The sequence below is a fragment of the Symphalangus syndactylus genome, chromosome 8 (assembly GCF_028878055.3).
Source record: "Symphalangus syndactylus isolate Jambi chromosome 8, NHGRI_mSymSyn1-v2.1_pri, whole genome shotgun sequence".
Lineage (NCBI taxonomy): Eukaryota > Metazoa > Chordata > Mammalia > Primates > Hylobatidae > Symphalangus > Symphalangus syndactylus.
Genome location: NC_072430.2, coordinates 118,482,491 through 118,498,783, shown reverse-complemented (window position 1 = coordinate 118,498,783; position 16,293 = coordinate 118,482,491). Strand labels below are relative to the sequence as shown.

Sequence of the window (16,293 nt, the reverse complement as noted above, 5' to 3'; positions counted from 1 at the left end):
GTTTCCTCTTTCTCTCACAATTCACAGTACTTCAGAAACTCCTGTTGTCTTTATCTTTCAAATCTATCCAGAATACAATTTTTATGACTTTCACTATTCTCATGGCTGAAACCTTCTACATCTTTGGCCTGGATTGTTACAATAGTTCCCCAATTGGTCTTTCTGCTTTTATCTGCTTTTAAGCTTTCATCCCACCTCTGGCACCATCTAATCTCAAAACAGTAGCCAAAGTCATCTTATTAGAGTGTAAAACAGATTGAGACTCTTCTGCTCAAAACCCTCTAATGGTTTCCCATTTCATTGAGAATAAAGGTCAAAGTAATTGGCAGGGGTTATAAGGCCCTCTATTATATGTACATACTCATTTAACTGCCTTACCCCTACCATTCTCTCATCTGCTCACTTTATTCCAGTCATGCTGGCCTCTTTGCTGCTTAGCAGTCACATGGGTTATGCTACCACCATAGGAAAGCTTCCTGATCAGAAGAGCTTGGAATATTCTCCTCCTAAGTATCTGCTTGGCTTGCTGCTTCACCTTATTCAGGTTATCCAAATGTCAACTTTATAACAAGAATTTTCTCGACCTTCCTGTTTAAAATTACAACCATTTTCAATGCCTGCTATCCCTTTTCACCTTCTGTGCTCTAGTTTTCCTCTACAAAATTTGTCATCTCTAAATATTATATGCAATTATTAATTATTATCATTTTTCATTTGGCTTATTTTCTGCCTCCCAAAAGAATGCCATCGACATAAGGGCAGAAGTTTTTGTCTATTTTACTCACTATTATAGCTTAGTAACTAGAATAAGGCATAGAACGAAGTAAGTGCTCAATGCATATTTGTTGGATCTATAAGCAAATAAATAAACCTGTGAGGTCAACCATGTGGAAGGTACTATTTTTCTTCCATCAGCTTAACTACAATGGGCAAAACTCATTCCTATCAGTAAATGTGGTCAATGCTAACAAAATTTAAATTCTTGGTGTTTTTCATTATTTCAGTGAAATCATCATTATTGAAACAGTGTCCTACTAATGGAGACACTTACAGTTGCATATTTTTAAAATTTATAACTAGTCTTACAAGCATTACCTCCATGCAAACTAATCATTCAACTTATATATGTTGCTATTGGCAAGCAGGACTTCATGGACTCCAACAGCATTGCAATAGACAATAAAGATGGGAAGAAAGAAGGGGCAAGGGAAGAAAAAAGAGGGAGCAGACTAGCCATCTATTATCAGCACAAAATTTCCATTACTACTCCTTCAAATAATTTGAGAACACTTCAGAGCTTGTCTTGGTTGCCTTAATAATATGTCATGAGGGAAAAACATATCACCTGAAAAGTATTCATGGGTACCTATAGTGGACTAGGCAAGCAAAAATACTGTAACAAATATACTGGAAATATAATGTCTCAAACCAAATAGAAGTTTTTTTGTTTGTTTGTTTGTTTTTGTTTTTTTTTTTTTTTTTTTTGAGATGGAGTCTCACTCTGTTGCCCAGGCTGGAGTGCAGTGGCACGAACTCAGCTCACTGCAAGCTCCGCCTCCCAGGTTCACGCCATTCTCCTGCCTCAGCCTCCCAAGTAGCTGGGACTACAGGCGCCTGCTACCACGCCCAAGTAATTTTTTGTATTTTTAGTAGAGACAGGGTTTCACTGTGTTAGCCAGGATGGTCTTGATCTCCTGACCCCATGATCAGCCTGCCTTAGCCTCCCAAACTGCTGGGATTACAGGCGTGAGCCACCGCACCCGGCCTAGAAGTGTATTTTCTTATTCTGGAGAGTCCAGAGAATGTTGCAGGCTAACCGAAGTTACAAAACAGGGGTGGCTTTACTTCAAGCAGTTTGACAATTGTTCTGTCATTTTCAATAATAGGCTTCTAAGATTATTGTGGTTATTGTCATTGGTATTCCATTCCACCACAAGGGGGGAGGATTTAGGAAATAGTGCCTGCTACTTTAACTAATATTCTATTGTATAGAACTTAGTGACATGGACATACTTAACTAATTGAGGCTAATAAATATCATTTAGGTATACAGCCAAGTGCCCAACTAACATGGAAGAAGGAGAAAGTGGATTCTAGTGAAAAGCTAACAGTCTCTGCCACAGTTTGGCCTTTTTCTCACCAAATATCTGTGTCATCCTTTCTGTCACACATAGAATATTCACTGACTTTCTTCTCTCCACAACCAAAAAAAGAAACATCCCCAGATCTCTTCTTCAGTTACTGTGTGTCTCACAGTTCATGATCTGTGGCTGACACACAATCTGCATCATTTGGTTCAGCAGTGTCACTTGCATCTTGGTAACCAGCGAAACAAAATACAAGTTTTCTGCTTCCCACCACCATCACCACCATGAACACAATGCACAATTGTGAAGTAAGGACAGAATAACTGCAGTACAAGCTGTAATACAGAAAATGGAAACATGGGAAACATAAAAGCATCACTAGTCCAAATAGCGAACAACTAGGCAGGCATCATGAGGAACTTTGCCATGGTACTGAGGAAAGTTCCTTGACTGGACCATGGCTGTCCCCCAGAGGAGCACCTTTCCCCATTGTTCTTTGTAGCTTCTGGCTTAGTTCCATTGTAGGTTCCTCCTTGTTCATTATCCTCTGTGGCCATATTGAGATTGGTGCTATGGTCTCTGCCTTCCTTCTGAACTGTGCAAAAATACAAGTCCACTTTTTTTGGATGCAAGTTTGGGGCTCTGAGGACTGTTTCACTGTTTGAAGAGTCAATGGGATTTAAGGATAGGCTCATAGTTTCCTTGTTAATACAATTCTCTCAAAAACTTGGTAGGTTTCTAATACAGTTGCTTCCAGGCAATGCAATGCCACAGTAATCACAAATTAAAGTAAACATAGTTCTTAAACCTTCTTTATTTTCCTCTTCCCATATAATTTCAAGCATATCGGACACAATACACTTAGAAATAAGGACCACAGATTTATCTCCCAACATTTGGGATCAAGAAGCTGTTGAATTTTACAAGTCCCTCTGTTTCCTACTGTCCTTGGTACAAACCACCCAATTCTTGCCTGTGTAACACTTTGTTAAAACAGCTGGAATAGCAACATTCATTAACATTTTGGCTATTTCCAACCCCTTTTCCTTCAAGCTACAAGCTAAGCAGGCACATGGTCTGCCTTCCAAATATCAGAGTAACAGTGTGATGTAACAGCTCAGCCAAATACCCAGCTACTTTGGAAGAAAAGCAGCCAGGAGTCAACTAGAATACCTGATCTGATATTATAAATATAAATGGTAGATGCATTGCATATTCCCTTATTGCTTCAAAATTGCTGCATTTTAAATTACATGTAATCTCACTGAAGGCAATGGTTGAGTATGACAATTGTCTTAGGTCTATAACACAGTCTAACACTGTTAAGTCATTTCATAAACACTTATTGATTAATGTTATGCACAAATGCCTCTAAATGCCTCTAAAGAAATACAAATTATTTTTTGTAGCTGAGATATTTTCTGATTTTTCTACCACATTTTCATCATTTTATTGATTTGTGTAGGATAAGACAGCATAATTATATTATAGTTTAAATGTGGATGGGTCAGGGAGAATATTTAGAATACCTTTGCCATATTTACTTCTTGATTCACTCTTTATTCATTTATGTGAGTAAACCACCATGTTCCAAGCACTCTCTGGGTTACACTGGCATGTGTGTGTGTGTGTGTGTGTGTGTTTTCAAATGACCACTAAGTGAAATACATAACAATTTATATACCTGATCATTCAGAAGATAATAAAAAAGCTACTGTTAATTATTCACAGAAACCTTGTAGAGTATGGAATTATTCAGACTGAGTGTCATAGATAATTGTTCATAGATCTGATTGGCACTCAGTAAATATGAATCTCGATCTGAAATTTTGTATATTGTTGATGCTTCACAGTGATCCAACTTTTTGGTGAGGAACTAAATGGATGGTCTTACCAAGTAATGTCCAATTCAGAAACAGTTGCAGAGCTATGGTGAAACCCCGTCTCTAGTAAAAATACAAAAATTAGTCAGGTGTGGTGGCGTGTGCCTGTAGTCCCAGCTACTCGGGAGGCTGAGGCAGGAGAATTGCTTGAACCCAGAAAGCAGAGGTTGCATTGCAGTGAACTGAGATTGTGCCACTGCACTCTAGCCTGGGTGACAGAACAAGACTCGGTCTAAAAATAAATATATATGCAGTATCAAGCCAAGAATATATGACACAGCATAGCATAGCTCCACCACCATCCATCTTACCAAGGCAAATAATCTCTTGCCTTAAGTAACTAAGCCAGTTCAAATAATCTATGAAATTTTGAAGCAAGACACTAGTTTTAGACATATCTATATAGTATTGATCTGAGAGTAATTATAAATTAGAGCTTGGTACTTTGATTGTGACTCTGAAAGGTATATCAATAGCCACTATAGAAACTATCAATTTCTACTTTATTTGTCAATACTTATCCACTACCTCAACGCCAAAATTAGTACAATTTTTTTTTTTTTGTCCTTGATGATGAACATGAACTCTTGACAGTGATGGGAAACGTGAAGTTTAAAGAATTTTGGCATCAATCAGAAGCAATTTTGATCTGTTATATCAAGATTTATTGGGCACCAATGGGAAGTCAGTATTTAGATACCAGGGTCATAAAGAAAAGTTGTCAAGTCAAAGTGTTTGAAATCATTCCAAGTAGGACTGAGACTACTAAGCTTTTTAACCATAGTTTGCTTTTAAATACCCTGGGTAGTTAAGAGTTCTAAAGACATATTACATTTTAGAATAGATCACTTTTTTCTATTACGATCCTCAACCAAGTCAAAAGTGATACAAAATTCCAATTAAATACTAGTGTTAAAATTCCATTAAATCTATTATAATAAATATTTATGAAATCCAGTCACACATTATAGAAATATAATAAAGAATTATCTATGATTGGATATTCCAGATAAACAGTAAGTACCCATCTGAGAATTAAAAGCTATCTGAAATTGTCACTATTTCAGATAGACATAGGTCTAAAATATGTTATTCACAGTCATGTTTTCTCCTACGGAGCAGGCTGATTTTATTTAGCTATAGCTTTATAACCCAGGTGGATTATGCTACTTATCCACGAATGCCCCGGATCTTTCAAGGACTTGTCAGGAAATAGAACTTGCACCTATCATTATAACAATAATAATTTCACATACAGGATGGTAAAAACAGAATAAAGTTGCTAACTAAGTAACTAAAAATGGGAAAAGAGGACATTAAAATATCATGGAGATAACACCTTCAAGAAAGAGCTACCACCCCTAGGACTGAGCAAACACAGGAAATAAGGTAGAATATTAAAACTTAGACCCATGAAGGGGGGACCTTCAAAATGGAACCTCAGCCATCTAAGGAGAGGGCACTTCTCTGCTGTTATGGGTGTTCCTCTGATTGGATGGAGGCCCTTCCAGAGCTAGGACCACAGACTACTGAGAAAGTTTGATGGATGTTATATAACCCCTTAGCTGAAGGAATTAGCATATTTGATAGTAGCTAAATTTACCTCTTTATATCATATTTGCAAACCTAACAGAATGTAGTGAACACCCAAAAATATATGGGTGATAGTAATTTCAATATTTTAAACATAATGAATTTGTCTATCTTGAATTAAAATCAAAACGTAAAACTTTCAAATCCACATGATATGTATAGGATTTTACATACAATACGGTGTACTATTTCCTACAATTTGTGAATTAACAAGAAACATTTAATCAATAATATCCTGACATAACAATTAAGCATAAAGAAAATACTTATTTTTGTTATATTTACGTTCATTGAACTATTAAATTTAATAGTACAGAGCGATAACAAGCCTGTGGAAAGCAGAACTAAAAATCCAACTCTTTAAAAGAAGTATTTGTTTCTATCCTGCTTAAAACAAACAGCTTTCCAATGAAGGAATTCTAATCTTATTACACAGGCTTGATCTTGATACTTACATTTAGAAAGAAATTATTATATCAGCAAAGATTAATGGAGTTAGAAATGGATTTCACAGAGATTATTTAAGTAGCTCTCTATAATCTTATCAACTAACAATTTCTTTTAATGTTTCCCTGGGTAGCATCAAGGAAAAAAAAAAAAAAGAACTTTACCCACGTATACATATCAACACAGAGGATTAGTAATGTTTAAAGTACTTCTTACCTATTAACATCCCAGATTTTGCTAGTTTTATCCAGTGAGGAGGAAGCCACGAAATTGCCGCACGAGTGCCATGTGCAGGACCATACTGAGTGGCTGTGTCCTTCAAAGGTCAAAATGCAATCGCCTTTACATAGATCCCATAATTTAACTGTAGTGTCACCACTTGAAGTAGCCAATTTGTTGCCACTATTTGCAAAAACATAAAAAGACAGCTTGTTTAAAAAGTAACATAATTAAGTTTTATGAATACTGCGTTCTATGAGTAATTTGTGTGTCTGTGTATGTATCTGATTTATTTTTACTTGTAGTGGCATATCTAAATGACTAAATATTATTATATTATTTGGGTCTACACAATTGCTAACTTGAATTGCTTAGTAATTCAGGCTGAAGAGAGAAACTGCTGCTGTGCAGTTTCTAGGTTAATTCTTCTAGATTCTTCTAGATTAATTCACTAAATTAGTGTTTTTGTTATCATGTGTTTGTTTGGTTCAGCATTGTATATATTAGGCTCTGTGGATAATCGGGCTTCAGAACAATAAAGATTCAGACATGGGCTAAATCAGTTTCAAAAACATAATACAATATGAAACAGTAAGTCAGCATTGCTTATGTTTAGATTAATTAAATGCTTCAGAAGTGCAGTTTGGATGAAGGAAGAAGTGAATCAGGAATGAGATATCTTTGAGTTAGATCATGAGAGATCAAACATGTTTAAGTGCTGGGTGGTTGAGCATGACTCATTCAATTTTGCATTTCGGTAATTAGTAGATCTTAAAGCAGTGGCTTTCAAGTGGTGGACACAAAAGCTAGTTTAAGAAATGGGTAGGTGTCAGGCTCGGGCGCGGTGGCTCACACCTGTAATCCCAGCACTTTGGGTGGCCGAGGCGGGTGAATCGCCTGAGGTCAGGAGTTGTAGAACAACCTGGCCAACAAGGTGAAACCCTGTCTCTACTGAAAATACAAAAACTAGACAGGCATGGTGGCGTGTGCCTGTAATCCCAGCTACTCGGGAGGCTGAGGAAGGAGAGTCGCTTGAACCCAGGGGACAGATGTTTCAGTGAGCAGAGATCACGCCACTGCATTGCAGCCTGGGCGACAGAGTAAGACTCAGTCTTAAAAAAAAAAAAAAAGAGAGAGAAGAAATGGGTAGGTGTCAATGACACCAACAGAAACATCTAGTTGGTTTTGTGTGTGTATGTGTACGTATGTAACATCAGCTGCAAGAAAATTTTACTTCCATCGTCTTCTACACATCCTTCTGCGTTGCATGCTTTTTAAATGTGTTCTCTTAGGTACTTCCTCTCACCGAATCGTAATAAACCACTTATTTATCCTCCTCCTCCCTGCCAGGCTGTTTTATGGTGGAGAATTGCATTTCATCTCTGTTTCTACAGCACCAAGCCTTATGACTGACCAATTAAAGTGCTTAGTACATGCTTTAGAGTAAGTAAATATAGAAATGCATGCAAGCATGAATGAAATTATGCTATAAATGAAGAAGAAGAAGTTTCCGGCATCTGTGACAGAGGGAATAGTAAGATCAAAAAATATTTTGTTTTCTTGCTCATAGGCTTGGGTATTTTTCAGCTGAGAGGGAAATGCAATTTTCATCTGCAGCGTAGAAACAGCCACCACTAGAGAGAAAGAGCTTGAAGTTTCTGGAGAGAAGGTGGATTATATAATGAGGATATTCTCATTTGAGTTAGAAAAGAATATCCAAGGGGCTGGGTGTGATGGCTCACACCTGTAATGCCAGCACTTTGGGAGGCCGAGGCGGGCAGATCATGAGGTCAGGAGATAGAGACCATCCTGGCTAACATGGTGAAACCCCTGTAATCCCAGCTACTCGGGAGGCTGAGGCAGCAAATCACTTGAACCCAGAAGGCAGAGGTTGCAGTGAGCCGAGATCATGCCACTGCACTCCAGCCTGGGGGACAGAGAGACACTCCGTCTCAAAAAGAGAAAAGAGAAGAGAAGAGAAGAGAAGAGAAGAGGAGAGGAGAGGAGAGGAGAGGAGAGGAGAGGAGAGGAGAGGAGAGGAGAGGAGAGGAGAAGAGAAGAGAAGAGAAGATCCAACTGATTTTTCAAATTTGACTACCTGAAAAATCACCAAATGGCAGCTAGTCCCGTCACCAACAAAAACTGTTTTTGCCACAACTGTTCGTTTGCACATGTTTATCATTCAGAATTCTAGTTTTTAATATTAAAGACTGAACAATACACTTATCTAAAAACATACATGTAAAAAATTTTAAAACATAAGCATGCCTCTTTCTCAAATCTATCTTTCCAATGGGTATCATGTTATTACGGACCAAAATCTTAGCATAGGATAAAAATTATTGGGATATGTTTCTGCCTGTGGCTGAAAAACTCTCTCATATAAGTTTTATATGCTTCTTTTGTGCTTTAAACCATGTGCCAGGCAAAAAAACAAATCACACTGGAATAATTACAACTAGAATGAAGCAGTATTATTTCTTTGTGAGTGCCGTAACTAATATTTAGTCAATAATAAATATAAACAATATTCCCATAAGTTTTTAATATATGGAGATCAGAGCTCATATACTAAATCCAAAATATATCAAATATAAATTTCTGAATATTCTTTTGAAATCGTTTTGCCTTTCAAAAGACATGGCCTGAAATATGGAAAACCGTATACCTTTGGTCCATGAAAAAATAAAGGCCATTTCTGAGGGCTGAGAGAAATCAAGAGAGAGAGAAAAAGAATGGTACACTAAAATCAAAAAGGTGTGTTTTAAGAGATGCAAAAGATCAGAGTTTCCCTGGGCTCCACACAAATAGAAGGAACCAAAGCTCTCAAAAAGAGCAAAAGTGAATGTTATGGACTGACTGACTGTGCCACTCCTTTCCCAGATCTGTACTTTGATGCCCTAATTCCAATGTGGCAGTATTTGGAGGTAGGGCCTCTGAGAAATAACTAGGTTTAGACAAGGTCATGAGCACGGGAACCCTGTAATAGGATTAGTGCCTTTATAATCAGAGAAAGAAACTGGAGTTAACTGGCTGCCTGCATTGTGAGGACACAGCAAGAAGGCAGCCGTTTACAAGCCAAGAAGGGGGCCCTCACCAGAACCTGATCAGGCTGGCACTCTGATCTTAGACTTCTAGCCTCCAGGAGTGCGAGAAATTAATTTCTGTTATTTGCGCTACCCAGTCTCTGTTATTTTGTTATGGCAGACTGAGCTGACTAATAATGTGGATCCATGCTGTTGGTACACAGTCCAAGTTATTAGAAATTAGCTACTCAAAATTCTGCAAATAAAATTCAACCAAGTATGAGCTTACAAAATTATTCTCAAACACATAATGGGAAATAAGAAGCCATGACTGAGGATGAGCTAATAAAATTAATAAATACATATACCCTGAAGGACACTAGTTAGTTGTTATAATTAAAGGGTACAAAATATAACCATAAGTAAAGTATATAAGGAAACAACAGCTACAATAAAAAGATCAAACCACATAAGGTTATAACGTGAATCTGCAAATCTGAAAAAAATATATATTTAGAAATTTTAAAAATAAAATTATTGAAATTAAGAAATCAATGGATGGGTTAAATAGCACATGAGAAATGGCAAAATTCAGAGTAAATGAATTGGGAAATAAATCTGGAAAAAAAATGAAAAAACAAACATCATATGTTCTCACTCACAGGTGGAAGTTAAGCTATGAGGCTGCAAAGCCGTAAGAAATTTGGGGATACAATGGACTTTGGGGACTTAGAGGAAAGGGTGGAAGGGGGTGAGGGGTAAAAGACTACCGATTGGGTAAAGTGTATACTGCTTGGGTGGTGGATGCACCAAAATCTCAGAAATCACCACTAAAGAACTTACTCGTGTAACCAAACACCACCTGTTCCCCAAAACCCTATGGAAATAAAAAATAAAAATAAATAAAGTACATATTTGAAAAAATTATCCCAACTATAGACAGATGAGGAACTGAACACAGTATAGGTGTTTAAAATTATAAAGGATACAATAAAAAAGTATGTTTTCCTAATCAAAATTCCAGAAGAGAATGGAAATAAAAGATAGATGTAACATTCAAAGAATTAAGGGTTGAGAATGTACAGAAACTAGACAATTTAAGACCTAGAACCACATATTTGGAAAGAAAAGTGTATATCAAACAGGATAAACAGTGGTGTAAATAAAAAGAAATTTTTACTTAGATGCATTTTAGTGAATTGCTGAGCAGCACTGGCAATAATAAGAATTATAAGAAAAAAAGAAGAGGGAAAAAAGAAAAATAAGGTTATTTATTTATATTGTGATAAATATGTGTTAGAAACACTAATAAGCACTTTATATATATTTGATCCTCACTATCACTCATAAGATGACTACATTATCTCTAAAACACTTGAACAGCATCACAGAGCAAATAAGTCACAGGGGTGAAATTTCTTCAAAGAGCTAATAGAAAATGTTACTCTGGAATTATCAAAAATCTCTCTCAAAACAAGAACAAGGCTGGGCACAGTGGCCCGTGTCTGTAATCCCAGCACCTTTGGAGGCCAAGGGAGACAGATATATTGAGGTCAGGAGTTCGAGACCAGCCTGGCCAACATGGTGAAACCATATCTCTACTAAAAATACAAAAATTAGCCGGATATGGTAGTGGACACCTGTAGCCCCAGCTACTTGGAAGGCTGAGGCAGGAGAATTGCCTGAACCCGGGAGGCAGAGGTTGCAGTGAGCCAAGATTGCGACACTGCACTCCAGCCTGGGCAACACAGCAAGACTCCACCTCAAAAAAAAAAAAAAGGAAGAAAAGAAACAAGAACAAGTATTAATGTTCCAACTAAACAAAGCAGTCCTCTCCTACAGAAATTACTAAGGATGTATTTTAGGGACAGAAGATCTGAAAGGGAAGAAACAGTGAGAAACATGTAAGTATATACAAATATTTGTGTAGATAAATAAAATGCTTGCAAAAATAAAACAAAAATGCTTGTAAAAATAAAAATAACAAAACAATAATGATATAATATTAACAATAAAGTTCATGTGCTGTTAAGAAGAGAAAGTAAAACCTTGATCAATTTAGGCTTTACTAAATTAAGTCAGCATGGTAAAATATTAAGGGTGGGCACTATAAGAATAGAAATAGAGCATATGACTTCCAAACCAGTATAAGAAAAAAAGAAATGGGTAAGAAAAACTTATAAACATCTAATATATCTGAAAGAAAATAGGAAAGGAGGAAAAAAGCACTAGAATAAACGATACAAATAGAAAACAAATTTTAAAAATAAGTTTTTAGATAGAAATACAAACGTGAACAAATCCAACAGATGCAAATGGACTAAAGTGGAAGCTAAAAGACATAAAAGACAAAGATTTTTCAGTTTGGCTAAAAAGAAACAAACTCAGCTATATGATTTTTACATGAGGCACACTAAACTTCTAAGGAGATACAAAGATTGAGAGTAAACAAGGCAAAGGAGAGCAAAATGAAAAAGTACCAAAAAAAGTTACCAAGGCCAAAGGAAATCAAGATAAAGATGAGGGATAGCGCCAAGATGGCAGGCTAGAGGCAGCTCGTATGTGCCCCTCTCACAGAGAGGAACTAAAAGGCTAGTCAACACTGACCCTGCAGGCCAATCATCTGAGAAACCATGCTGGGATCCATGAAGGCAGCAGAAGAACACAGAGAGCAGAGGGGAGCAAAGCTGTCTGTCTGGGATCAATGCAGAAGAACCTCTCCAAAAACAGGAAAGAGTGAGAGAGTGAGAGCTCCCTGGGAGATTCATGCTCTCTGCAGAGACCTGTACAAGACTGGGAGTAGGAAAATCTGCCTGGCCCCCAGCTGTGCTTCCAGACTGAGGGAGAGAGCCATCCAGACATTTTGCAGGGCAACTATCAAGTCCAAGGGGACTACAAGCCTTTAACCCCAGAGCAGACCAGCACCAGTGCCATCACCCGAATAAAGGCATAGTTGCAGCGCCTGGGAGCAGTAAGATTGCTCCACCCACCCCCTTGCCAGATGGGGCTCAGCACCAGCTTCTAGCCCATCAGTCCCACTTCAGCCTGAATTTGGCCTGCCTCTCCACCCACCCCCACCACTGCTAGGCAGGCAGGCAATGCTTACTAGAGCTTCCAACCCAGTTGTTCCACTTTTGTGTAAATTCAGCTGCAGGATACAGCCTCCTGATGTCCCGGGAAACACTCAGGTGGCAGGAGGCTGCACATGACCCCACCCACTTTTGCAATGGATAGCCAGGTGGGCAACAACTGCTAGAGCCTCCAGCCCAGACATCCCACTTCTACGTGAGCTCAGCTGGAAGGTGCAGCTTCCTGTTGCCCTGGGAAACACCCAGAGAGCACAGAATCATGTGACCTCACCTGCCTTCATCACTGGTTGCCAGGTAAGCAACGTGTGCTAGAGCTTCCAGCCCAGCAGTCCTACTTTTGTTGAACTCAGCTGGAGGGCACAGCCTCTTGCTGCCCTGAAAACACTCAGATGGTAGGGCAGACAACCCCATCCACCCATGCTACCGATAGCCAGGCAAGCGACACATGATAGAGCTTCTGGCTCAGTGGTCGTGCTTCTGAGGGAACTCAGCTGAGGAGCACAAGCCTCCTGCTGTCCCAGAAAACACCTGGACAGTAAGGCATGTGATCCCACTGACCCTGCAAGGCAGGCAACACTTGGCTGGGGCTTCTGGCTTCTGTGTGGACTGATCTAGAGGGTGCAGCTTTCTGTTGTCCCAGGAAACACCCAGAGAGCAAGGCACATGACCCTGCCTGACCCTGCCACTGGCAGCCAGGCAGGCAATGCCTGCTGGAGCTTTTGGTCTAGCAGTTCCACTTCTGTGGGAACTCAACCAGTGGGTAGACTCCTATTGTCCTGGGAAGCTCCCAGAAAGCAGGACAAGCATCCCCACCAACCCCTGCCACTGGTGGTCAGGTGAGCCACATCTGCTAGGGCTGCTGGCCCAACAGTCCTAGTTTTCCCTGAATTTGCTGAGTGGGGCAGGCAGGCTCCTGTTGCCCTGGAAACACCAGGAGGTCAGGGTAGGCAACTCCACCCACCCCTGCCTCCCATAGCCAGATGGGCCACACCCGCTAGAGTTTCCAACCCAGAGGTCCCACTTCTGCCTGAACTCTGCAGGCAAGTGCAACCCCATGTTTCCCCAGGAAGCACATGGACATCAAATTAAGGCCAACTTGGCAAGAATACAGCTTGTCTGCCAACTGCAGCCCTTGCCTGAGGAAACTCAATTCATCAGAACACCCAACAGAAGAAATGCAGGCATGCAGACAGTAATCATAGAGGGCACCACCAAGACCCAGGAGTGTACTAGAATCAAAGCCAGTCAACCAAACTCAATTATAACATAATAAAATCCCCAAAGGCATCAATGAAGAAAAAAACAAAAAATCAATTGAAAGGACAGAAACTTTAAAGATTGAAGGAACATCATCCCACACAAATTAGAAAAAGCCAGTGAAAGAACTCTGACAACTCAAAAAGCCAGAGTACCTTCTTTCCTCTAAATAATCATACTATTTCCCCAGCAAGAGTTATTAACCAGGCTGAAATATCTGAAATGAGAGAAATAGAATTCAGAATATGAACAGGAACAAGGATCATCAAGATACAGGGAAACAGCAAAACCCAATCGAAGGAAGCTAAGAATCACAGTAAAATGATACAGGAGCTGATAGTCAAAATAGCCATTATAAAAAAGGAACAAAACTCGTCTAATAGAGATGAGAAACATACTACAAGAACTGCATAATTAAATCACAAGTATAAACAGCAGGATAGAAGAAACTGAGGATAGAACCTAAGAGCTCAAATTCTGGCTCTCTGAAATAACTCAGTCAGACAAAAATAAAGAAAAAAGAATTTAAAAGGAATGAGCAAAATCTCCAAAAGATATAGGATTATGTAAATAGACCAAACTATGACTCATTGGTGTCCCTGAAAGAGATAGGGGGAAAGTAAGCAACTTGAAAAACATATATCAGGATATTGTACATGAAAACTTTCCAACATTGCTAGAGCGGCCAACATTCAAATCCATTAAATGCATATAACTCCTGTGAGATATTATACATGAAGGCCATCTCCAAGACACATAATCATCAGATTCTCCAAGGTCCAAATGAATGAAAAAATGTAAAAGGCAATTAGAGAGAAGAGACAGGTCACATACAAAGTGAATCCCATCAGGCTGGACTTTTCAGCAGAAACTCTTCAAGCCAGAAGACATTGAGTGCTTATATTCAGGATTCTTAAAAGAATATTTGAAACAAGAATTTCATATCCAGCTCAACCAAGCTTCATAAGTGAAGGAGAAATAAGATCATTTTCAAAGAAGCAAATGCTGAATGAATTCATTACCACCAGAACTGCCTTACAAGTGGTCCTGAAAGGAGTGCTAAATGTGAAAAAGAAAGATCATTACCAGCCACTATAAAAATACACTTAAGTACACAAACCAGTGACACTATAAAGCAACCACACAGACAAGTCTGCATAATAACCAGCTAACAATATGATGACAGGATCAAATTTGTACATATCAATAGTAACCTTGAATGTAAACAGGCTTAATCCCCCAATTAAAATACAGAGTGGCAAGCTGAATAAAGAAGGAAGACCAAATAGTATGCTGTCTTCAAGAGACCCATCTCACATACAATGACATCCATAAGCTCAAAATAAAGGAATGGGGAAAAATCAACCAAGTAAACCACAACAACAACAACAAACACAAAAATGCAGGGGTTGCAATCCTAGTTTTAGACAAAACAGACTTTAAACCAACAAAGACCAAATAAGCTAAAGAAGAGCATTATATAATGGCAATAGTTTCAATTCAACAAGAAGACCTGATTAAGTAGAAGATGGCCAACTTGACACAACCAGGTGGAACAACTGCCACCAAGGGACCAAGACAATTGGCACACTCCTGACAGATCTTCAGAGGGAAGCCTGTGAGAGTGGATGGAGGGAAGACACAAAAGCTGTGCTCAAGTGGGAGGAAGCTGGGAACCCTACAGGAGGCTACCATGCAGGGGACTAATTCCTGCCCTCCAACAACTCCAAACGAAAGGGTGAGTTGAACTGACAAGGATCAACCTACTTTTGCCACAGGCCTCTGGAATCTTGGCAGGAGGAGACCCCTCAACTATCATGGATACTTGAGTTGGCACTAAGAGCTGCTTAGAGAATTGGTAGGGGCAGCATGCCAGCTGATGCAGAGCCAAAAGGATTTGGTGCCTAAGCACTTGTGGCAGAGCATGACAAGGGATGCCCATCCCCATAGGCTCAACACGCTACCACAGGAGACATTATCCCTAGGGAAACTCTCAGACTTGAACTCTGCAGGGTGGTCTTGCCCATCAGATGGGGCTAGTCTGACTTGAGCACCCCTTGGTCTGCTGGCCTCTTCAAGGGCCCCAGCCTGGCCATGCCTGCTTGTAGGACAGCCTCAGGGGCTCTGGGAGCCCACATAATAGCTCCTGCACTGGTGAACTGTGCCTGAGTGGTAGAGAGGTCCAATGGGGCAGCCCCCATGGCCACACACCAGCCTGCCTATTCCCTACCCCCACTGCAGCTTCCTCCAGGCCCACAGCCACCACATATACCACATTGCCAACATGTGTGTACGTAGGTGGGTTTTACCTTCTCCCATGCCAACGTATGTGTGCATGCATCCTAACCTGCCAGTATACAGACCACTGACCCTATAAAGCAACCACAAAAACAAGCTTGCATAACAAGCTGACATCATGATGACAGGATCACATTCACACATATCAATAATAACTTTAAATGTAAATGGGCTAAATGCCCTAATTAAAAGTCACAGAGTGGCAAATTGGATAAAGAACCAAGACTCATTGGTATGTTGTCTTCAAGAGACCTGTTTCACATGCAGTAACACTCAGAGGCTCAAAATAAAAGGATGGAGAAAAATCTGCCAAGCATATGGAAAACAGAGAAAAGCAGGGGTTACTATTCTAATTTTAGACAAAATAGACTTTAAACAAACAGAGATGAAAAAA

The 16,293-nt window shown here is 39.4% G+C and overlaps 1 protein-coding gene across 7 annotated transcripts in view; it reads right to left on the bottom strand.

Annotated features, from left to right (window-relative positions):
• The window catches only part of SPAG16 (sperm associated antigen 16), a 1,161,742-nt gene that overhangs the window by 495,275 nt on the left and 650,174 nt on the right, over window positions 1-16,293 (bottom strand). For all 7 annotated transcript variants that reach the window (XM_063645681.1, XM_055290509.2, XM_055290510.2 and 4 more), the window contains one exon: window positions 6,227-6,412. In XM_063645681.1, the coding sequence (XP_063501751.1) occupies window positions 6,227-6,412 (186 nt within the window). The remainder of the gene's footprint in view (window positions 1-6,226; window positions 6,413-16,293) is intronic.